A 22,603-nucleotide genomic window follows, 5' to 3' on the forward strand; every position below is an offset into this window, starting at 1 on the left:
CATAATAATGTCGGGATGTTAGGAAAGAATGCGGCATATTACATGAGAACAACTTATCAGATTAAAATAAATAAATAAATAAATAAATAACTTATTGTCAGTTGCTAGATTTTGGTTGAAAAATAACAGGCAAGTGTCAAAAGTCAAAGTCAAAACTAAAGTCTCCAGAAGAATTGTGGCTGGTCCTGTAAGATGTTCCAGAAAAATCAGAGAAGCTAATTTCTATATTATAGATATTGAAAAAAAATGTATGTGAGGCGACAGTTGTTTTCACGATCTGAAAGGTTTCTCCATGAAAAATACTATATTGAGCAGGAAACAGTCATAAACGAAGCAAAGTCAGTATTTGGTGTTATGACACTTTGTAAGGAAAAACAAAAATAGTCATCTCAGGTACAGTGAATGCAGTTTTATAAGGAAATGAGCTTTAGGTTTGACTGAGCAACTGAAAGAACCAGCCACAGTTCTTCTGGACACTTTGACTGTCACACTTGCTTCTTATTGTGCAGCGAAGCCCAGTGTCCTTCATCATGTTTTCTTTTTGTTTGTCTGAAAAAGTGTCTCTGATGTGATATGCTCCTTTTATTCGTGCCATACAATCGTTTTTCTGTCATATTTAATTTTGTGCTGGAAAATGAACATTTGGAAATCTAACAAGTTTTTGCACTGACTTGATAATGTAGAATTGGGTGGCACGGTGGTGTAGTGGTTAGCACTGTCGCCTCACAGCAAGAAGGTTCTGGGTTTGAGCCCAGTGGCTGATGGGGAGATTTCTGTGTGGAGTTTGCATTTTGTCTGCATGGGTTTCCTCCAGGTGCACCGGTTTCCCCCACAGTCCAAAGACATGCAGGTTAAGTTGATTGGAGGCTCTAATTTGACCGTGAAGAGCTTTGGCTGTCTCTGTGTAATCCCTGCGATCATCTGGCGACTAGTCCAGGGTGTACCCCGCCTCTCACCTTTAGTCAGCTAGGATAGGCTCCAGCTTGCCCGCGACCCTGCACAGAATAAGCGGTGATGGATAATTATGTAGAAGTCATAAAATCAAAACATATAACTAAGGTTGACCTAAGAAAAGAGGGGAACAAAGCTTTTGCACAATACTGTATTGGCTTTCTTGCGTGTTTCCTGTTCAAATGGCATTTCTACAACATGCATGATATCTTCATTTTCTCCTCAGAGCTGGAGTACCACTTCATCCTATAAGGAACTAAAGAAAATCACAAGCACACAGACCACAACCTCGAGTTTGACATGCTTACCTTTGAACATTTCAAATCCAATCAGTATGCCTGTAAGTAAACCGGTACATTACATGGACAAGAAAGACACAAAAAGTCTGAAGGAACTTTTTAAACTCCAACAACATACTTTATAATAATGTACAAATATGTATTATTAACATTATGTCTTGGAATATTTGTTCTCCTTGCCATGATGGATAGCTGATAGTGCTAATGGTGCACATAATTTGTTCTGACTCCAGGAACTTCCATATGTCGGCAAAATCCCAGGAGGGTTAAAACAAGACATGGCTGTATTCTTACAGGGGACTGTTCATGGAGACGCAAAGAGGTACACTTCTAAAGCCCTCGGAATAATAATGAAGAAAATACCATATGTAACTAGTACAGTTGGAAATGCTTGCACAATTAAATTCAGGGATTCGTTTTTACACTGGAGTCCATGAGAGTTAATCGGTTTCTGACAGATATTTGTAACACTTTTGTTTCTCTTCCCAGCTTTGCAATTAATTTCAAAACGGGCCCATCTGATGGTGATGACATCGCATTTCACTTCAACCCTCGCTTTGGTAGTATAACAGCCCTGAACAGCTTCAGAAACGGAAGCTGGGAGACGCAGGAAAATGCACCTGATGAACCCTTCACCACGGGAGGAGCCTTCCAAATTTTTATTGCCATCAATTCAAATGGCTATGAGGTATGTTTTATACCTACTGCCAACTTTGTTGGAGGAAGTTATGTTTACAACTCGGTTTGTTTGTTTGTTTGTCTGTCTTTTCCCAACGTAACACAAAAAGCAGTGAACAAATTTTGATGGAATTTTAAGGAAAAATTGGTCCATGGGCCAAACAACAACTGAATAGATTTTGATGTAAATCTGGATATGTATGTGCATCCAGAATTTTTGTTTATTTGTTTCTTTGTTTGTTCCCCATGTAATTCAAGAAGTAATGAACAGCTTTTGATTAAATTTGTTGGACAGCTTTTGTAGTGTCCAAGGTTCAAGTGATTTGATAATGATGTTTATAATATGTGGCGTTGTGGAGGTAAGCACTCTCTTGAGTGCTCTTCTAGTTCATCATCTGCAGCAGGATGCTGGAAATCAGACAATCATGTGATACAACAAGTTTTACTTTGTTTCTGCAGGTCTACGTGAACGGTTTAAAACATTGCACCTTCAAGCACCGGATTCCTCTCGACAAAGTTTCAGCACTTAGTGTTAATGGAGACATTTCCCTCCTCCTATACGGTTTAATTCCGGTAAGTCAAGGAGATATTTCTATTAATTATCAGGGCATAGTTTAATGATTTGCATTATTTTTTTTATCATAAATTGTTCCTTTAAACATCATGCTTGGATTTTCATTTTCTCACCAGATATGGACGTGTCCTTCTTTGTTCGTGAAAGAGAAGAAATTTATACTGATGGGAAGTGGAAGCTCAACATTTATCCCATTAGAGGTTTCTGATCCAGTCAGCAACCCAGTGAGTAAAGCAGCCTATTACAGACATGATGAACTGATATCAAACAGCACAATACGATTTCTTACAAATTCCTTTATAACATTAACAAAAGTAAAGAATGAATCCTTAAACCTTGGAACACTTCTTTTTAATTGACGTGATGGAGACTTGATGGAGCACATTGTCTTTTCTCTGCCAAGGCACTTCCATATGTCGCTGCAATCCCAGGATGGCTAAAACAAGACATAGCTTTCGTTTTCCAAGGGATTGCTCCTGAAGATAATAATCGGTATGCTATTAAAGCACTTTGTAGTCCAGAAGAGTGAAGAATTTCTGATGGAGATATCTGCAATACCTTTGTTTCTCTTCACAGCTTTGCGATAAATTTCAAAACGGGGCCATCTGATGGTGATGACATCGCTTTTCACTACAACCCTCGCATTGGTAGTATTACTGCCCTGAACAGCTTCAGAAACGGAAGCTGGGAGCTGCAGATAGACGCACCTGTTAAACCCTTCACCAGTGGAGGAGCCTTCACAATTCTCATCGTCATCAGCTCTCAGGGCTATGAGGTGTGTTTATTTCTTTCAAATAAGTTACAGAAGATCATTGTAATCACAGGAATATTGGAATCGATGATTAAATAAATCTTCTTTCTGCAGGTCTATGTGAACGGCTTTAAACATTGCACATTCAAGCACCGCATTCCTCTCGAGAAAGTTTCTACAGTTCACGTTGGTGGAAAAGTTTCCCTCCTCCTCTGTGGTTTTATTGCTGTACGTTTACAAGTTTGTTGTTATTAATGGCAAAGTTGCAACCTGAATGTATATGTTTGATTTTTGTATGTATGCATGTATGTATGTATGCATAGTTTTTGTGCAAAAGTTTAGGCACCCGATTTTTAAAATCAGAACTTTGTTATAGATTTGTATTTTATGACTGATATATTAGCAAGACAGTACAAACCATTTTAGTCGACTAAACATTAGTTTTCCAGCACAAAATCAAACGTCACATAATAATGTCGGGATGTTCGGAAAGAAAGCGGCATATTACATAAGAACAACTTATCAGATTAAAAATAAATGAATAAATAAATAAATAACTTGTAGTCAGTTGCTAGATTTTGGTTAAAAAATAACAGTCAAGTCTCAAAATTTAAAGTCAAAGTCAAAATTAAAGTCTCCAGAAGAATTTTTGCTGGTTCTGCAAGATGTTCCAGAAAAATCAGAGAAGCTAATTTCTATATTATACAGTGCTCAGCGTAAATGAGTGCACCCCCTTTGAAAAGTAACATTTTAAACAATATCTCAATGAACACAAACAATTTCCAAAATGTTGACAAGACAAAGTTTAATATAACATCCGTTTAACTTATAACGTGAAATTAAGGCTAATAATATAACTTAGATTACACATTTTTCAGTTTTACTCAAATTAGGGTGGTGCAAAAATGAGTACACCCCACAACAAACCTACTACATCTAGTACTTTGTATGGCCTCCATGATTTTTAATGACAGCACCATGTCTTCTAGGCATGGAATGAACAAGTTGGCGACATTTTGCAACATCAATCTTTTTCCATTCTTCAACAATGACCTCTTTTAGTGGCTGGATGGAGAGTGATGCTCAACTTGTCTCTTCAGAATTCCCCAAAGAAAATAATTTATTTCCACCACAAAGGTGAAGGCTACAAGAAGATCAGCAAAGCTTTACTTATCAGTCAGAATACTGTCACAAAAGTGGTACAAAAATTTAAGAACGATGGAACTGCAACCATCTCACAGAGACGTCCAGGTCATCCACGGAAGTTAACACCTCGACAGGAGCGTCTTCTGATGAGAAGGGTTGAAGAAAATCGGCATGCAAGTTCACTGCAGTTATCTAAAACAGTAGAAAGCCAAACTGGGCTGACTATTTCCTGTGACACAATATGGCGTGCACTGCAGAGGAATGGCATGCATGGATGACGTCCACGAAAGAAGCCTCTCCTAAAGCCCAGGCACAAAAAAAGCCTGTCTAGAGTTTGCCAGGGCCCATGCTGACAAAGATGAAGACTACTGGGACTCTACACTCTGGAGTGATACGACCAAGATAAATGTTTTTGGAACTGATGGCTTCAAAACTGTATGGCGTCACAAAGGTGAGGAATACAAAGAAAAATGCATGGTGCTTACAGTGAAACATGCTGGTGGCAGTGTCCTTGTGTGGGGCTGCATGAGTGCTGCTGGTGTCGGGGAGCTGCATTTCATTGATGGCATCATGAATTCACAGATGTATTGCTCTATACTGAAAGAGAAGATTCTACCATCACTCCGTACCCTTGGTCAGTGTGCACTTTTCCAACATGACTAAACACACGTCTAAGGCCACTGTTGGATTTCTGAAGAAGAACAGGGTGAAAGTGATTCAGTGGTCAAGTATGTCTCCTTATCTGAACCCAGTCGAACACCTATGGGGAATTCTGAAGAGACAAGTTGAGCATCACTCTCCATCCAGCATCCACTCACGAAAAGAGGTCATTGTTGAAGAATGGAAAAAGATTGATGTTGCAAAATGTCACCAACTTGTTCATTCCATGCCTAGAAGACTTGGTGCTGTCCTTAAAAACCATGGAGGCCATACAAAGTACTAGATGTAGTAGTTTTTGTTGTGGGGTGTACTCATTTTTGCACCACCCTAATTTGAGTAAAACTGAAAAATGTGTAATCTAAGTTATATTATTAGCCTTACTTTTTCACGTTATAAGTTAAACAGATGTTATATTAAACTTTGTCTTGTCAACATTTTGGAAATTGTTTGTGTTCATTGAGATAATGTTTAAAATGTTACTTTTCAAAGGGGGTGTACTCATTTACGCTGAGCACTGTAGATATCGGGAAAAAAACTGTATGTGAAGCGATAGTTGTTTTCACGATCTGAAAGGTTTTTCCATGAAAAATACTATAAAGAGCAGGAAACAGTCATACATGAAACAAAGTCAGTATTTGGTGTTATGACACTTTGTAAGGAAAAACAAAAATAGTCGTCTCAGGTACAGTGAATGCAGTTTTAAAAGGAAATGAGCTTTAGGTTTGACTGAGCAACTGAAAGAACCAGCCACAGTTCTTCTGGACATTTTGACTGTCACACTTGCTTCTTATTGTGCAGCGAAGACCAGTGTCCTTCATCATGTTTTCTTTTTGTTTGTCTGAAAAAGTATCTCTGATGTGATATGCTGCTTTATTCGTGCCATACAAACATTTTTCTGTCATATTTAATTTTGTGCTGTAAAATGAATGTTTGGAAATCTAACAAGTTTTTGCACTGACTTGATAATGTAGAATTGGGTGGCACGGTGGTGTATTGGTTAGCACTGTCACCTCACAGCAAGAAGGTTCTGGGTTTGAGCCCAGTGGCTGATGGGGAGATTTCTGTGTGGAGTTTGCATTTTGTCTGCGTGGGTTTCCTCCAGGTGCGCCGGTTTCCCCCACAGTCCAAAGACATGCAGGTTAAGTTGATTGGAGGCTCTAATTTGACCGTGAGGGTGAATAGTTGTTTGTCTCGACAGTATGTGTCAGCCCTGCGATCATCTGTCGACTAGTCCAGGGTGTACCCCGCCTCTTGCCCATAGTCAGCTGGGATAGGCTCCAGCTTGCCTGCCACCCTGGACAGGATAAGCGGTGATGGATAAGAATGTAAAATCATAAAATCAAAACATACAGTATAACTAAGGTTGACCAAAGAAAAGAGGGGAACAAAGCTTTTGCACGAGACTTTCTTGCGTGTTTCCTGTTCAAGTGGCATTTCTACAACATGCTTGATATCTTCATTTTCTCCTCAGAGCTGGAGTACCACTTCATCCTATAAGGAACTAAAGAAAATCACAAGCACACAGACCTCGACCTCGAGTTTGACATGCTTACCTTTCAACATTTCACATACAATCAGTATGCCTGTAAGTAAACCGGTACATTACATGGACTAGAAAGACACAAAAAGTCTGAACGAACTTTTTAAACTCCAACAACTTACTTTATAATAATGTACAAATATGTATTATTAACATTATGTCTTGGAATATTTTGTTCTCCTTGCCATGATGGATAGCTGATAGTGCTAATGGTGCACATAATTTGTTCTGACTCCAGGAACTTCCATATGTCGGCAAAATCCCAGGAGGGTTAAAACAAGACATGGCTGTATTCTTACAGGGGACTGTTCATGGAGACGCAAAGAGGTACACTTCTAAAGCCCTCGGAATAATAATGAAGAAAACACCATATGTAACTAGTACAGTTGGAAAAGCTTGCACAATTAAATTCAGGGATTTCTTTTTACACTGGAGTCCATGAGAGTTAATCGGTTTCTGACAGATATTTGTAACACTTTTGTTTCTCTTCCCAGCTTTGCAATTAATTTCAAAACGGGCCCATCTGACGGTGATGACATCGCATTTCACTTCAACCCTCGCTTTGGTAGTATAACAGCCCTGAACAGCTTCAGAAACGGAAGCTGGGAGACGGAGGAAAACGCACCTGATGAACCCTTCACCACGGGAGGAGCCTTCCAAATTTTTATTGCCATCAATTCAAATGGCTATGAGGTATGTTTTATACCTACTGCCAAATTTGTTGGAGGAAGTTTTGGTTACAACTCTGTTTGTTTGTCTTTTCCCTATGTAACACAAAAATCAGTGAACAAATTTTGATGGAATTTTAAGGAAAATTGGTCCATGGGCCAAACAACAGTTGAATAGATTTTGATGTAAATCTGGATATGTATGTGGGTCCAGAATTTTTGTTTTTGTTTCTTTGTTTGTTCCCCATGTAATTCAAAAAGGAATGAACAGCTTTTGATTAAATTTGGTGGACAGCTTTTGTAGTGTCCTAGGTTCAAGTGATTTGATATTGATGTTGATAATATGTGGCGTTGTGGAGATAAGCACTCTCTTGAGTGCCCTTCTAGTTCATCATCTGCAGCAGGATGCTGGAAATCAGACAATCATATGATACAACAAGTTCTACTTTGTTTCTGCAGGTCTACGTGAACGGTTTAAAACATTGCACCTTCAAGCACCGGATTCCTCTCGACAAAGTTTCAGCACTTAATGTTAATGGAGACATTTCCCTCCTCCTATACGGTTTTATTCAGGTAAGTCAAGGAGATCTTTCTATGAATGGTCAGGGCATAGTTTAATGATTTGCATTATTTCTTTTTATCATAAATTGTTCCTTTAAACATCATGCTTGGGATTTTCATTTTCTCACCAGAAATGGACGTGTCCTTCTTTGTTCGTGAAAGAGAAGAAATTTATACTGATGGGAAGTGGAAGCTTAACATTTATCCCATTAGAGGTTTCTGATCCAGTCAGCAACCCAGTGAGTAAAGCAGCCTATTACAGACATGATGAACTGATATCAAACAGCACAATATGATTTCTTACAAATTCCTTTATAACATTAACAAAAGTAAAGAATGAATCCTTAAACCTTGGAACACTTCTTTTTAATTGACGTGATGGAGACTTGATGGAGCACATTGTCTTTTCTCTGCCAAGGCACTTCCATATGTGGCTGCAATCCCAGGATGGCTAAAACAAGACATAGCTTTCGTTTTCCAAGGGATTGCTCCTGAAGATAATAATCGGTATGCTATTAAAGCACTTTGTAGTCCAGAAGAGTGAAGAATTTCTGATGGAGATATCTGCAATACCTTTATTTCTCTTCACAGCTTTTCGATAAATTTCAAAACGGGGCCATCTGATGGTGATGACATCGCTTTTCACTACAACCCTCGCATTGGTAGTATTACTGCCCTGAACAGCTTCAGAAACGGAAGCTGGGAGCTGCAGATAGACGCACCTGTTAAACCCTTCACCAGTGGAGGAGCCTTCACTGTTCTCATCGTCATCAACTCTCAGGGCTATGAGGTGTGTTTATTTCTTTCTAATAAAATACAGAAGATCATTGTAATCACAGGAATATTGGAATCGATGATCAAATAAATCTTCTTTCTGCAGGTCTATGTGAACGGCTTTAAACATTGCACATTCAATCACCGCATTCCTCTCGAGAAAGTTTCTACAGTTCACGTTGGTGGAAAAGTTTCCCTCCTCCTCTGTGGTTTTATTGCTGTACGTTTACAAGTTTGTTGTTATTAATGGCAAAGTTGCAACCTGAATGTATATGTTTGATTTTTGTATGTATGCATGTATGTATTTATGTATGCATAGTTCTGTGCAAAAGTTTAGGCACCCGATTTTTAAAATCAAACTTTGTTAAAGATTTGTATTTTATGACTGATATATTAGCAAGACAGTACAAACCATTTTAGGCGACTAAACATTAGTTTTCAAGCACAAAATCAAACGTCACATAATAATGTCGGGATGTTAAGAAAGAAAGCGGCCTATTACATCAGAACAACTTATCAGATTAAAATAAGTAAATAAATAACGTATTGTCAGTTGCTAGATTTTGGTTGAAAAATAACTGGCAAGTGTCAAAATTAAAGTCTCCAGAAGAATTGTGGCTGCTTCTGCAAGATGTTCCAGAAAAATCAGAGAAGCTAATTTCTATATTATAGATATTGAAAAAAAAAAAATGTATGTGAGGCGACAGTTGTTTTCACAATCTGAAAGTTTTATCCATGAAAAATATATGAAGACCAGGAAATAGTCCTAAACTAAACAAAGTCAGTATCTGGTGTGATGAGACTTTGTAAGGAAAAACAAAAATAGTCATCTCAGGTACAGTGAACACAGTTTTATAAGGAAATGAGCTTTAGGTTTTACTGAGCAACTGAAAGAACCAGTCACAGTTCTTCTGGACACTTTGACTGTCACACTTGCTTCTTATTGTGCAGCGAAGCCCAGTGTCCTTCATCATGTTTTCTTTTTGTTTGTCTGAAAAAGTGACTCTGATGTGATATGCTGCTTTTATTCATGCCATACAAACATTTTTTTGTCATATTTTATTTTGTGCTGGAAAATGAATGTTTGGAAATCTAACAAGTTTTTGCACTGACTTGATAATGTAGAATTGGGTGGCACGGTGGTGTAGTGGTTAGCACTGTCACCTCACAGCAAGAAGGTTCTGGGTTTGAGCCCAGTGGCTGATGGGGGAGCTTTCTGTGTGGAGTTTGCATTTTGTGTGCGTGGGTTTCCTCCAGGTGCGCCGGTTTCCCCCACAGTCCAAAGACATACAGGTTAAGTTGATTGGAGGCTCTAATTTGACCGTGAACAGCTTTGGCTGTCTCTGTGTAATCCCTGCGATCATCTGGCGACTAGTCCAGGGTGTACCCCGCCTCTCACCTTTAGTCAGCTAGGATAGGCTCCAGCTTGCCCGCGACCCTGCACAGAATAAGCGGTGATGGATAATTATGTAGAAGTCATAAAATCAAAACATATAACTAAGGTTGACCTAAGAAAAGAGGGGAACAAAGCTTTTGCACAATACTGTATTGACTTTCTTGCGTGTTTCCTGTTCAAGTGGCATTTCTACAACATGCTTGATATCTTCATTTTCTCCTCAGAGCTGGAGTACCACTTCATCCTATCAGGAACTAAAGAAAATCCCAAGCACACAGATCACAACCTCGAGTTTGGCATGCTTACCTTTCAACATTTCACATCCAATCAGTATGCCTGTAAGTAAACCGGTACATTACATGGACAAGAAAGACACAAAAAGTCTGAAGGAACTTTTTAAACTCCAACAACGTACTTTATAATAATGTACAAATATTTATTATTACCGTTATGTCTTGGAATATTTGTTCTCCTTGCCATGATGGATAGCTGATAGTGCTAATGGTGCACATAATTTGTTCTGACTCCAGGAACTTCCATATGTCGGCAAAATCCCAGGAGGGTTAAAACAAGACATGGCTGTATTCTTACAGGGGACTGTTCATGGAGATGCAAAGAGGTACACTTCTAAAGCCCTCGGAATAATAATGAAGAAAACACCATATGTAACTAGTACAGTTGGAAAAGCTTGCACAATTAAATCCAAGGATTTCTTTTTACTCAGGAGTCCATGAGAGTTAATCGGTTTCTGACAGATATTTGTAACACCTTTTGTTTCTCTTCCCAGCTTTGCAATTAATTTCAAAACGGGCCCATCGGACGGTGATGACATTGCATTTCACTTCAACCCTCGCTTTGGTAGTATAACAGCCCTGAACAGCTTCAGAAACGGAAGCTGGGAGACGGAGGAAAACGCACCTGATGAACCCTTCACCACGGGAGGAGCCTTCCAAATTTTTATTGCCATCAATTCAAATGGCTATGAGGTATGTTTTATACCTACTGCCAACTTTGTTGGAGGAAGTTATGTTTACAACTCCGTTTGTTTGTTTGTTTGTTTGTTTGTTTGTCTTTTTTCCCTATGTAACACAAAAAATCAGTGAACAGATTTTGATGGAATGTTAAGGAAAATTGGTCCATGGTCCAAACAGTTGAATAGCTTTTGATGTAAATCTGGATATGTATGTGCATCCAGAATTTTTGTTTTTGTTTCTTTTTTTGTTCCCCATGTAATTCAAAAAGTAATGAACAGCTTTTGATTAAATTGGGTGGACAGCTTTTGTAGTGTCCTAGGTTCAAGTCATTTGATTTTGATGTTGATAATATGTGGCGTTGTGGAGGTAAACACTCTCTTGAGTGCTCTTCTAGTTCATCATCTGCAGCAGGATGCTGGAAATCAGACAATCATGTGATACAACAAGTTCTACTTTGTTTCTGCAGGTCTACGTGAACGGTTTAAAACATTGCACCTTCAAGCACCGGATTCCTCTCGACAAAGTTTCAGCACTTAGTGTTAATGGAGACATTTCCCTCCTCCTATACGGTTTTATTCGGGTAAGTCAAGGAGATCTTTCTATGAATGGTCAGGGCATAGTTTAATGATTTGTATTATTTCTTTTTATCATAAATTGTTCCTTTAAACATCATGCTTGGGATTTTCATTTTCTCACCAGAAATGGACGTGTCCTTCTTTGTTCGTGAAAGAGAAGAAATTTATACTGACGGGAAGTGGAAGCTCAACATTTATCCCATTAGAGGTTTCTGATCCAGTCAGCAACCCAGTGAGTAAAGCAGCCTATTACAGACATGATGAACTGATATCAAACAGCACAATATGATTTCTTACAAATTCCTTTATAACATTAACAAAAGTAAAGAATGAATCCTTAAACCTTGGAACACTTCTTTTTAATTGACATGATGGAGCACATTGTCTTTTCTCTGCCAAGGCACTTCCATATGTGGCTGCAATCCCAGGATGGCTAAAACAAGACATAGCTTTCGTTTTCCAAGGGATTGCTCCTGAAGATAATAATCGGTATGCTATTAAAGCCCTTTGTAGTCCAGAAGAGTGAAGGATTTCTGATGGAGATATCTGCAATACCTTTGTTTCTCTTCACAGCTTTTCGATAAATTTCAAAACGGGGCCATCTGATGGTGATGACATCGCTTTTCACTACAATCCTCGCATTGGTAGTATTACTGCCCTGAACAGCTTCAGAAACGGAAGCTGGGAGCTGCAGATAGACGCACCTGTTAAACCCTTCACCAGTGGAGGAGCCTTCATAATTCTCATCGTCATCAATTCTCAGGGCTATGAGGTGTGTTTATTTCTTTCTAATAAGTTACAGAAGATCATTGTAATCACAGGAATATTGGAATCGATAATCAAATAAATCTTCTTTCTGCAGGTCTATGTGAACGGCTTTAAACATTGCACATTCAAGCACCGCATTCCTCTCGAGAAAGTTTCTACAGTTCACGTTGGTGGAAAAGTTTCCCTCCTCCTCTGTGGTTTTATTGCTGTACGTTTACAAGCTTGTTGTAATTATTGGTTTTCTGCAATCTGATTACATTCATTAATTAATTCTTTTTTCTTTAAATAGTTACTCACATTTCCTGTTCAAGCTGCCTTTCACCAACATGCTTGATATCTTTATTTTCTCCTCAGAGCTGGAGTACTACTTTATCCTATAAGGAACTAAAGAAAATCCCAAGCACACAGACCATAACCTCGAGTTTGACATCTACACCCTTAGAGATTTCACGTCCAGTCATTAACCCTGTAAGAATAATATATATATATATATATATATATATATATATATATATATATATATATATATATATGTGTATGTATGTAATTTCTTCTAAGAATGATCAGTGTCTGATTGTGAACTTCACTTATTTTGTCACCAGGCACTTCCATATGTGGCTCAATTTCCCAGAGAGATGCATCAAGACAGGGCTTTATTCTTCCAAGGCACAGTTGAGGCAGATGCAGAAAGGTATGCTGTCTCACCCTATGGTATTCAGTGGCAGAAATCAGCATCTACCGGTACATTTTCTTACTGATGTATTCTCTCCCACTGCACTTTCTCAAGTTTTCTGATTGTGTTACCACCTAAAGTCGAAATGGACTTACTGTATTTTAAGTACTTTCTCAGTATATTTCTAGACTATTCAAAATACTTTCCATTGCAACACAAATGGTAATTTATTCAAATAAGCAGACATTTATTGGTTGCAGATTAGTATTAACATTAATTACCAGAATTACCCCCTGTTTCTGGACTTGTTAGAACCTCTTTCATCAGAAATTGCACATGCAAGTCTTTTCAGATATACAGTATATATCACATTTGTGCCAGTGGGTTTTTCAGAGTTTGAGCCCTCAGCTGAGAATTATTCATGGTAGTGACTGGCCATGGCACCTGCAACATGTCCATGTCATCCTAAAGTCCTCAAGACAAACCAACTTCATGTAAAACTTGGCAATTAGCAAATAATTTCCCCCATCTGCTTGTAATATGTTTGCCTCTTCCACTTTACAAAATTGCTCAAGTTCTGTGAATTTGGATAGAGAGTCAGATTCTCAATCAGATTGACACCTGCACTTTAACTGGACTGTTTTACTACATTCAGCTGCTCGGTTTTCATCCACCTAGTGTAGTTTTGGCATTGTTCTTAAGGTTGTTACAATCTACCACACTCTCAAAGTTTCTTTCATTCTGGAATAGGTTTTCTTCTAGGATTGCCCTGTACTTGGCTTCATACATCACACCCTTATTCCTGAACAGTTTCACAGTTAAGGCTAATGTAAAGCATCAACAGAATATGATCATACCACCACCGTGCTTCAATGTGGCAGTGTTGTTCTTACTGGGATGAGCACTGATGGATTTCTGTCAAACACTGTGCATTGTGTCAAGACCAAAATTTTACATTTTGGTCTCATCTTTCCAGAGAACCATTTTCCAGATGTTAATTCAGTCTACAATATGCATTTTGGCAAACTCATATGGCTTTGATCGTTCCTTTTATTTATAAAGCCCTGTTTTGTGAAGTGGCTGGATGATTCTGGTCATATGAACAGCTCCTCCTGTCTGAGCTGTGGATCTCTCTATCTCCTTCAGAATTACTCTTGGTATCGCCATTCTTTCTCAGATTTATGCCCTCCTTCCAGAATCACTGACTTGTTGGTGACAGCACCTTTGGGCAGAGTCACAATTCTGCCACATTCTTTCCATTTTCATTCATGGATTTGATGGACTATAGTAGGATTTTAAACGTTTTGGAATACTTGTTCTATAGCCGGGCGGCACGGTGGTGTAGTGGTTAGCGCTGTCGCCTCACAGCAAGAAGGTCCTGGGTTCGAGCCCCGGGGCCGGCGAGGGCCTTTCTGTGTGGAGTTTGCATGTTCTCCCCGTGTCCGCGTGGGTTTCCTCCGGGTGCTCCGGTTTCCCCCAAAGACATGCAGGTTGGGTTAACTGGCGACTCTAAATTGACCGTAGGTGTGAATGGTTGTCTGTGTCTATGTGTCAGCCCTGTGATGACCTGGTGACTTGTCCAGGGTGTACCCCGCCTTTCGCCCGTAGTCAGCTGGGATAGGCTCCAGCTTGCCTGCAACCCTGTAGAAGGATGAAGCGGCTAGAGATAATGAGATGAGATGTTCTATAGCCAAATTCTCATTGCTACTTTTCGAGAACCTTGTCCCAATATTGATTTGACAGCCCCTTGGTCTTCAGAATGTGGTTTTATCTGGGTATTTTCCTACCGTACTATCCAGAAACAGGCGTATTAAAAAAGAGAACACCTGAAACTTTACTTGCCAATATGTGGACTCAATTCATCTAATTATGACACTTCTGAAGGCAACACGTTGCAGCATTATTAATTTAGGGGTTTCACAGCAACAGGGGTGAAGAATTATGCATTCCACAAAACAATTATATTTTTATTTGCAAGTAATCTGGCAAACTCTATAGAGTTTTTGCCCCATTTCAATATTATGGACTATTTTGTGTAGATTTACCTCAATTAAATCCACGTCAACTGCAGGTTGTAAGATCATAACATTTGGAAATGTCCAAGGGGTAAATATTTATGCAAGGCACTGAATACATACTACAATATTATAAACATCATGAGCAAAAATATGTGTTATATACTTTTGTTTTTGTTCACAGCTTTGAAATAAATTTCAAAACGGGGCTTGCTGATGACATCGCTTTCCACTACAAGCCTATAATTGGTAATTATACGGCCCTGAACAGCTTCAGAAATGGAAGCTGGGAGACGGAGGAAACTGCACCTGATACACCCTTCACCAGGGGAAAAGCCTTCCAAATTATTGTAGCCATAAATTCTGAGGCTTATGAGGTGTGTTTTTATGATTATTTGCAGACATTCATTTAAATAAAAGAACAGCATTAACTGCATTTTGCATCTTTTTGCAGGTCTATGTGAACAATGTAAAGCATTGTGTGTTCAAGCACCGCATTCCTCTAGAGAAAGTTTCAACACTTATCATTCGTGGAGACGTTTCCCAACTCATATGTGGTTTTATATATGTATGTTTAAGTTTTGTACTATTAATGACAGTTGCAAACTAATCATACCATATGGTTTTCATTCTTTTTTTTTTCCACCTTTGTCAAAGCTCTACTGAAAGAACTTGCTAAATATTTTAATTTTGTCTTCAGATCCAGAATGCTAGTTCATTCTTTACGGAACTTCAGAAAATAGCAACCCCAGAGAGTGTAACCACAGGTCCAGTTATTCCACCTCCAGTTGGCAGCCAAGTAAGATAAACAGTACATAAGATGAACATGAAAACTTCAAAATGTCACGAAAATATATTTAGCGTCAACCAACTTACCCTACAATAACATGCAATTTTATTTATTTTTTTTTCTAATATGTGCTCTCTCCAGGAAATTGGCTATTTGGGTGAAATACCAGGAGGGATTAAAGAAGACATGGCTGTATTGTTCAAAGGGTCTATCCCTCCAGATGGCAAAGGGTACGCTTTGAAGCCCCATTGAATGGGAATATAGAAATCACATATTTGTCCGATGACCACAGAAGCGTGAACACATGCATGTTTTTTTTTTTTTTGGCTTACATACTGTAGATTACAACATTTAAATACACTGTTTGGACACAGATAATTGAAAACATGTTTGTTTTTCTTCACAGATTTGAAATAAATTTCAAAACGGGGCCGGCTGATGGTGATGACATCGCTTTCCACTACAAGCCTGTAATTGGTAAATATACGGCCCTGAACAGCTTCAGAAACAGAAGCTGGGAGACGGAGGAAACTGCACCTGATCCACCCTTCAGCGTTGGAGAAGAATTCCAGATTATTGTAGTCATCAATACTGAGGATTATGAGGTGTGTTTTTAGGATAGTTTGTAGACATTGAGTTAAAAAAAATAACAATATTAACTTAATTTCGCCTCTTTTTGCAGGTCTATGTGAACAGTGTAAAGCATTGTGTGTTCAAGCACCGCATTCCTCCAGAGAAAGTTTCAACACTTTTTGTTCTCGGAGATGTTTCCCAATTCACATGTACTTTTATACAAGTATGTTTAAGTTTTGTACTTTTAATGATATAGTTGCAAACTGATCATATGGTTTTCTTTCATTTGTTTTTCTGTTGAAGATCAATTTAAAGAACTTTCTAAATATTTTAATTTTGTTTTCAGGGCTGGAGTACTTCTTCATACTTTATAGGACTTCAGAAACCCACAACATGCATTTTTCCTCCAATCATTCAACCAGTAAGTTAAATAGTACATAAAATGAACAGGAAAGCACCAAAATGTCAGAAAAATATCTTTAGAGTCAACTAATTTACTCCATCATAACATGCAAAAAAAAAAAAATTGTGATATTTATTTTATATATATATTTTTTCCGAATACGTGCTCTCTCCAGGCACTTCAGTATTTGGGTGAAATACCAGGAGGGATTAAAGAAGACATGGCTGTACTGTTCAAAGGGTCTATCCCTCCAGACGGCAAAGGGTATGCTTTGAAGCCCCATTGAATGGGAATATAGAAATCATCACCAGGGCTTTGAACCAGAATTTTTTTTCCTATTGGTTCGTTCCGAACAGAAACGGAATTTTAACGTTTCCGGTTTTGGGTTCCACCATTAAATAGACGTTCCCGAACCGGTTAGAACAAAAAAAATTTCGTTCCCGGAACGGTTAATTACGTTCCCTGTCAGCTGTTTAACAAATGGCTATAAAATTATGTCTCTGTCTCATCCAGCTTAAGCCAAATGTAGGCTAATTCTATTACAACCTTCATTAAATAAGACAAGAAATAATTCAAAACAATTATTATTTCAAATGTTGGCGATTTGGATTCTCAGTATGTCTTCCCATCTATACAAACAGAAAAAGTGCCAAAAATGAAAGATAATTTGTTTAGTGTGTTACCAAAGGCTAGTCAGGCCCTATGCATTGATAGGCTAACAGAGGTTAACGTCATTTAATGTTCGCGAGCCTCTCATTAACGTGGCCAAATATATTGATATCGTGTTTGAAATTGACGTTTTTGAATAACGATAGACTGCAATATTTACCTCTTATTTAAGATGTGGAGACGTAATAGTAGTCCACCCTCCCGCTCTCTCCATTCAGTCAGCGAACGTCACACAGGAAGTGAACCCCAGCGGGTCATGGAAACTTGCGCAGGAGAAGAATGACTTTTTTATTTGTAGGCTACGGAAACTTTGAGGAACGAAATAAAAACCGGTATTAACCGGTTACCATTATTTTTAATAAGCGTTTCTGTTCCGGAACATCTCATCTCATTATCTCTAGCCGCTTTATCCTTCTACAGGGTCGCAGGCAAGCTGGAGCCTATCCCAGCTGACTACGGGCGAAAGGCGGGGTACACCCTGGACAAGTCGCCAGGTCATCACAGGGCTGACACATAGACACAGACAACCATTCACACTCACATTCACACCTACAGTCAATTTAGAGTCACCAGTTAACCTAACCTGCATGTCTTTGGGGGAAACCGGAGCACCCGGAGGAAAGCCACGCGGACAACATGCAAACTCCACACAGAAAGGCCCTCGCCGGCCCCGGGACTCGAACCCAGGACCTTCTTGCTGTGAGGCGACAGCGCTAACCACTACACCACCGTGCCGCCGCTGTTCCGGAACATAAAAAATAATAAAGTTTCTGGTTTCGTTTCTGTTCCATGTGAAATAGAAAAAGTTCCCGGTTTTCGTTCCTTGAACCGGTTCAAAGCCCTGATCATCACGTATATGTACTATGACCACAGAAGCGTGAAGATTAAAAATTAGAGTGAAAACGTGCATGTTTTTTTTTTTTTGGCTTACATACTGTAGATTACAACATTTAAATACACTGTTTGGACACAGATAATTGAAAACATGTTTGTTTTTCTTCACAGATTTGAAATAAATTTCAAAACGGGGCCGGCTGATGGTGATGACATCGCTTTCCACTACAAGCCTGTCATTGGTAAATATACGGCCCTGAACAGCTTCAGAAATGGAAGCTGGGAGACGGAGGAAACTGCACCTGATCCACCCTTCAGCGTTGGAGAAGAATTCCAGATTATTGTAGTCATCAATACTGAGGATTATGAGGTGTGTTTTTAGGATAGTTTGTAGACATTGAGTTAAAAAAAATAACAATATTAACTTAATTTCGCCTCTTTTTGCAGGTCTATGTGAACAGTGTAAAGCATTGTGTGTTCAAGCACCGCATTCCTCCAGAGAAAGTTTCAACACTTGCTCTTCATGGAGATGTTTCCCAATTCATATGTACTTTTATACAAGTATGTTTAAATTTTGTACTATTAATGATATAGTTGCAAACTGATCATATGGTTTTCTTTCATTTGTTTTTCTAAATATTTTAATTTTGTTTTCAGGGCTGGAGTACTTCTTCATACTTTATAGAACTTCAGAAACCCACAATATGCATTTTACCTCCACTCATTCAACCAGTAAGTTAAATAGTAAATAAAATGAACAGGGAAACACCAAAATGTCAGAAAAATATCTTTAGAGTCAACTAATTTACTCCATCATAACATGCAAAAAAAATTGTGATATTTATTTTATATATATATTTTTCGGAATACGTGCTCTCTCCAGGCACTTCAGTATTTGGGTGAAATACCAGGAGGGATTAAAGAAGACATGGCTGTACTGTTCAAAGGGTCTATCCCTCCAGACGGCAAAGGGTACGCTTTGAAGCCCCATTGAATGGGAATATAGAAATCATCACGTATATGTACTATGACCACAGAAGCGTGAAGATTAAAAATTAGAGTGAAAACGTGCATTTTTTTTTTTTTGGCTTACATACTGTAGATTACAACATTTAAATACACTGTTTGGACACAGATAATTGAAAACGTTTGTTTTTCTTCACAGATTTGAAATAAATTTCAAAACGGGGCCGGCTGATGGTGATGACATCGCTTTCCACTACAAGCCTGTAATTGGTAAATATACGGCCCTGAACAGCTTCAGAAATGGAAACTGGGAGACGGAGGAAACTGCACCTGATCCACCCTTCAGCGTTGGAGAAGAATTCCAGATTATTGTAGTCATCAATACTGAGGATTATGAGGTGTGTTTTTAGGATAGTTTGTAGACATTGAGTAAAAAAAAAAACAATATTAACTTAATTTCGCCTCTTTTTGCAGGTCTATGTGAACAGTGTAAAGCATTGTGTGTTCAAGCACCGCATTCCTCCAGAGAAAGTTTCAACACTTGCTCTTCACGGAGATGTTTCCCAATTCATATGTACTTTTATACAAGTATGTTTAAGTTTTGTACTATTAATGATATAGTTGCAAACTGATCATATGGTTTTCTTTCATTTGTTTTTCTGTTGAAGATCAATTTAAAGAACTTTCTAAATATTTTAATTTTGTTTTCAGGGCTGGAGTACTTCTTCATACTTTATAGAACTTCAGAAACCCACAGGGTGTATATTTTTACCACCAGTCATTCAACCAGTAAGTTAAATAGTACATAAAATGAACAGGAAAGCACCAAAATGTCAGAAATATTTCTTTAGAGTCAACTAATTTACTCCATCATAACATGCAAAAAAAAAAAAATTGTGATATTTACAGTTAGGTCCATATATATTTGGACACTGACACAAATTTAGTTTTTTTTTACCTGTTTACTGAAACATATTTAAGTTATAGTTATATAATGGACATAAAGTCCAGACTTTCAGCTTTCATTTGAGGGTATCCACATTAAAATTGGATGAAGGGTTTAGGAGTTTCAGCTCCTTAACATGTGTCACCCTGTTTTTAAAGGGCCCAAAAGTAATTGGACAATTGACTCAAAGGCTATTTCATGGGCAGGTGTGGGAAATTCCTTCATTATGTCATTCTCAATTAAGCAGATAAAAGGCCTGGAGTTGATTTGAGGTGTGGTGCTTGCATTTGGAAGATTTTGCTGTGAAGAAAACATGCGGTCAAAGGAGCTCTCCATGCAGGTGAAGCAAGCCATCCTTAAGCTGCGAAAACAGAAAAAACCCATCCATGAAATTGCTACAATATTAGGAGTGGCAAAATCTACAGTTTGGTACATCCTGAGAAAGAAAGAAAGAAAGAAAGAAAGAAAGAAAGAAAGAAAGAAAGCACTGGTGAACTCATCAATGCCAAAAGACCTGGACACTCACAGAAGACAACAGTAGTGAATGATCACAGAATAATTTCCATGGTGAAGAGAAACCCCTTCACAACAGCCAACCAAGTGAACAACACTCTCCAGGAGGTAGGCATATCAATATCCAAATCTACCATAAAGAGAAGACTGCATGAAAGTAAATACAGAGGGTTCACTGCACGGTGCAAGCCACTCATAAGCCTCAAGAATAAAAAGGCTAGATTGGACTTGGCTAAAAAACATCTAAAAAAGCCAGCACAGTTCTGGAAGAACATTCTTTGGACAGATGAAACCAAGATCAACCTCTACCAGAATGATGGCAAGAAAAAAGTATGGCGAAGGCGTGGTACAGCTCATGAGCCAAAGCATACCACATCATCTGTAAAACACGGTGGAGGCAGTGTGATGGCTTGGGCATGCATGGCTGCCAGTGGCACTGGGTCACTAGTGTTTATTGATGATGTGACACAGGACAGAAGCAGCTGGATGAATTCTGAGGTATTCAGAGACATACTGTGTGCTCAAATCCAGCCAAACTGATTGGTCAGCGTTTCATAATACAGATGGACAATGACCCAAAACATGAAGCCAAAGCAACCCAGGAGTTTATTAAAGCAAAGAAGTGGAATATTCTTGAATGGCCAAGTCAGTCACCTGATCTCAACCCAATTGAGCATGCATTTCACTTGTTAAAGACTAAACTTCAGACAGAAAGGCCCACAAACAAACAGCAACTGAAAACCGCTGCAGTAAAGGCCTGGCAGAGCATTAAAAAGGAGGAAACACGGCATCTGGTGATGTCCATGAGTTCAAAACTTCAGGCAGTCATTGCTAACAAAGGGTTTTCAACCAAGTATTAGAAATGAACATTTTATTTACAATTATTTAATTTGTCCAATTATTTTTGAGCCCCTGAAATGAAGGGATTGTGTTTAAAAAAATGCTTTAGTTCCTCACATTTTTATGCAATCATTTTGTTCAACCCACTGAATTAAAGCTGAAAGTCTGAACTTCAACTGCATCTGAATTGTTTTGTTCACAATTCATTGTGGTAATGTACAGTACCAAAATTAGAAAAATGCTGCCTCTGTCCAAATATTTATGGACCTGACTGTATTTTATATATATATATATATATATATATATATATATATATTTTTTTTTTTTTTTTCCGAATAAGTACTCTCTCCAGGCACTTCAGTATTTGGGTGAAATACCAGGAGGGATTAAAGAAGACATGGCTGTACTGTTCAAAGGGTCTATCCCTCCAGATGGCAAAGGGTACGCTTTGAAGCCCCATTGAATGGGAATATAGAAATCATCACGTATATGTACTATGACCACAGAAGCGTGAAGATTAAAAATTAGAGTGAACACATGCATGTTTTTTTTTTTGGCTTACAAACTGTAGATTACAACATTTAAATACACTGTTTGGACACAGATAATTGAAAACATGTCTGGTTTTCTTCACAGATTTGAAATAAATTTCAAAACGGGGCCGGCTGATGGTGATGACATCGCTTTCCACTACAAGCCTGTAATTGGTAAATATACGGCCCTGAACAGCTTCAGAAATGGAAACTGGGAGACGGAGGAAACTGCACCTGATCCACCCTTCAGTGGGGGAGAAGAATTCCAGATTATTGTAGTCATCAATACTGAGGATTATGAGGTGTGTTTTTAGGATAGTTTGTAGACATTGAGTTAAAAAAAATAACAAGATTAACTTAATTTCGCCTCTTTTTGCAGGTCTATGTGAACAGTGTAAAGCATTGTGTGTTCAAGCACCGCATTCCTCCAGAGAAAGTTTCAACACTTTTTGTTCTCGGAGATGTTTCCCAATTCACATGTACTTTTATACAAGTATGTTTAAGTTTTGTACTATTAATGATATAGCTGCAAA

At 38.4% G+C, this 22,603-nt stretch overlaps 1 protein-coding gene across 6 annotated transcripts in view; it reads left to right on the forward strand.

Moving 5' to 3' along the window:
- LOC132887734 (uncharacterized) overlaps positions 1 to 22,603 on the forward strand; it is a 67,218-nt gene that overhangs the window by 43,626 nt on the left and 989 nt on the right. For 4 of the 6 annotated variants that reach the window (XM_060923288.1, XM_060923293.1, XM_060923289.1 and 1 more), the window contains 44 exons: positions 1,178 to 1,291; positions 1,484 to 1,572; positions 1,740 to 1,938; positions 2,388 to 2,501; positions 2,619 to 2,726; positions 2,906 to 2,994; positions 3,079 to 3,277; positions 3,368 to 3,481; positions 6,531 to 6,644; positions 6,838 to 6,926; positions 7,094 to 7,292; positions 7,727 to 7,840; positions 7,960 to 8,067; positions 8,247 to 8,335; positions 8,420 to 8,618; positions 8,709 to 8,822; positions 10,223 to 10,336; positions 10,529 to 10,617; positions 10,786 to 10,984; positions 11,439 to 11,552; positions 11,672 to 11,779; positions 11,948 to 12,036; positions 12,121 to 12,319; positions 12,410 to 12,523; positions 12,670 to 12,783; positions 12,918 to 13,006; positions 15,188 to 15,380; positions 15,458 to 15,571; positions 15,704 to 15,802; positions 15,935 to 16,023; positions 16,200 to 16,398; positions 16,476 to 16,589; positions 16,713 to 16,787; positions 16,945 to 17,033; positions 18,444 to 18,642; positions 18,720 to 18,833; positions 18,930 to 19,004; positions 19,156 to 19,244; positions 19,438 to 19,636; positions 19,713 to 19,826; positions 19,950 to 20,027; positions 21,878 to 21,978; positions 22,174 to 22,372; positions 22,450 to 22,563. In XM_060923288.1, the coding sequence (XP_060779271.1) occupies positions 1,178 to 1,291; positions 1,484 to 1,572; positions 1,740 to 1,938; positions 2,388 to 2,501; positions 2,619 to 2,726; positions 2,906 to 2,994; positions 3,079 to 3,277; positions 3,368 to 3,481; positions 6,531 to 6,644; positions 6,838 to 6,926; positions 7,094 to 7,292; positions 7,727 to 7,840; positions 7,960 to 8,067; positions 8,247 to 8,335; positions 8,420 to 8,618; positions 8,709 to 8,822; positions 10,223 to 10,336; positions 10,529 to 10,617; positions 10,786 to 10,984; positions 11,439 to 11,552; positions 11,672 to 11,779; positions 11,948 to 12,036; positions 12,121 to 12,319; positions 12,410 to 12,523; positions 12,670 to 12,783; positions 12,918 to 13,006; positions 15,188 to 15,380; positions 15,458 to 15,571; positions 15,704 to 15,802; positions 15,935 to 16,023; positions 16,200 to 16,398; positions 16,476 to 16,589; positions 16,713 to 16,787; positions 16,945 to 17,033; positions 18,444 to 18,642; positions 18,720 to 18,833; positions 18,930 to 19,004; positions 19,156 to 19,244; positions 19,438 to 19,636; positions 19,713 to 19,826; positions 19,950 to 20,027; positions 21,878 to 21,978; positions 22,174 to 22,372; positions 22,450 to 22,563 (5,535 nt within the window). The remainder of the gene's footprint in view (positions 1 to 1,177; positions 1,292 to 1,483; positions 1,573 to 1,739; positions 1,939 to 2,387; positions 2,502 to 2,618; positions 2,727 to 2,905; positions 2,995 to 3,078; positions 3,278 to 3,367; positions 3,482 to 6,530; positions 6,645 to 6,837; positions 6,927 to 7,093; positions 7,293 to 7,726; positions 7,841 to 7,959; positions 8,068 to 8,246; positions 8,336 to 8,419; positions 8,619 to 8,708; positions 8,823 to 10,222; positions 10,337 to 10,528; positions 10,618 to 10,785; positions 10,985 to 11,438; positions 11,553 to 11,671; positions 11,780 to 11,947; positions 12,037 to 12,120; positions 12,320 to 12,409; positions 12,524 to 12,669; positions 12,784 to 12,917; positions 13,007 to 15,187; positions 15,381 to 15,457; positions 15,572 to 15,703; positions 15,803 to 15,934; positions 16,024 to 16,199; positions 16,399 to 16,475; positions 16,590 to 16,712; positions 16,788 to 16,944; positions 17,034 to 18,443; positions 18,643 to 18,719; positions 18,834 to 18,929; positions 19,005 to 19,155; positions 19,245 to 19,437; positions 19,637 to 19,712; positions 19,827 to 19,949; positions 20,028 to 21,877; positions 21,979 to 22,173; positions 22,373 to 22,449; positions 22,564 to 22,603) is intronic. The other 2 variants (XM_060923290.1, XM_060923291.1) reach the window with 2 other exon arrangements.

This window comes from Neoarius graeffei, chromosome 6 (genome assembly GCF_027579695.1).
Source record: "Neoarius graeffei isolate fNeoGra1 chromosome 6, fNeoGra1.pri, whole genome shotgun sequence".
NCBI lineage: Eukaryota > Metazoa > Chordata > Actinopteri > Siluriformes > Ariidae > Neoarius > Neoarius graeffei.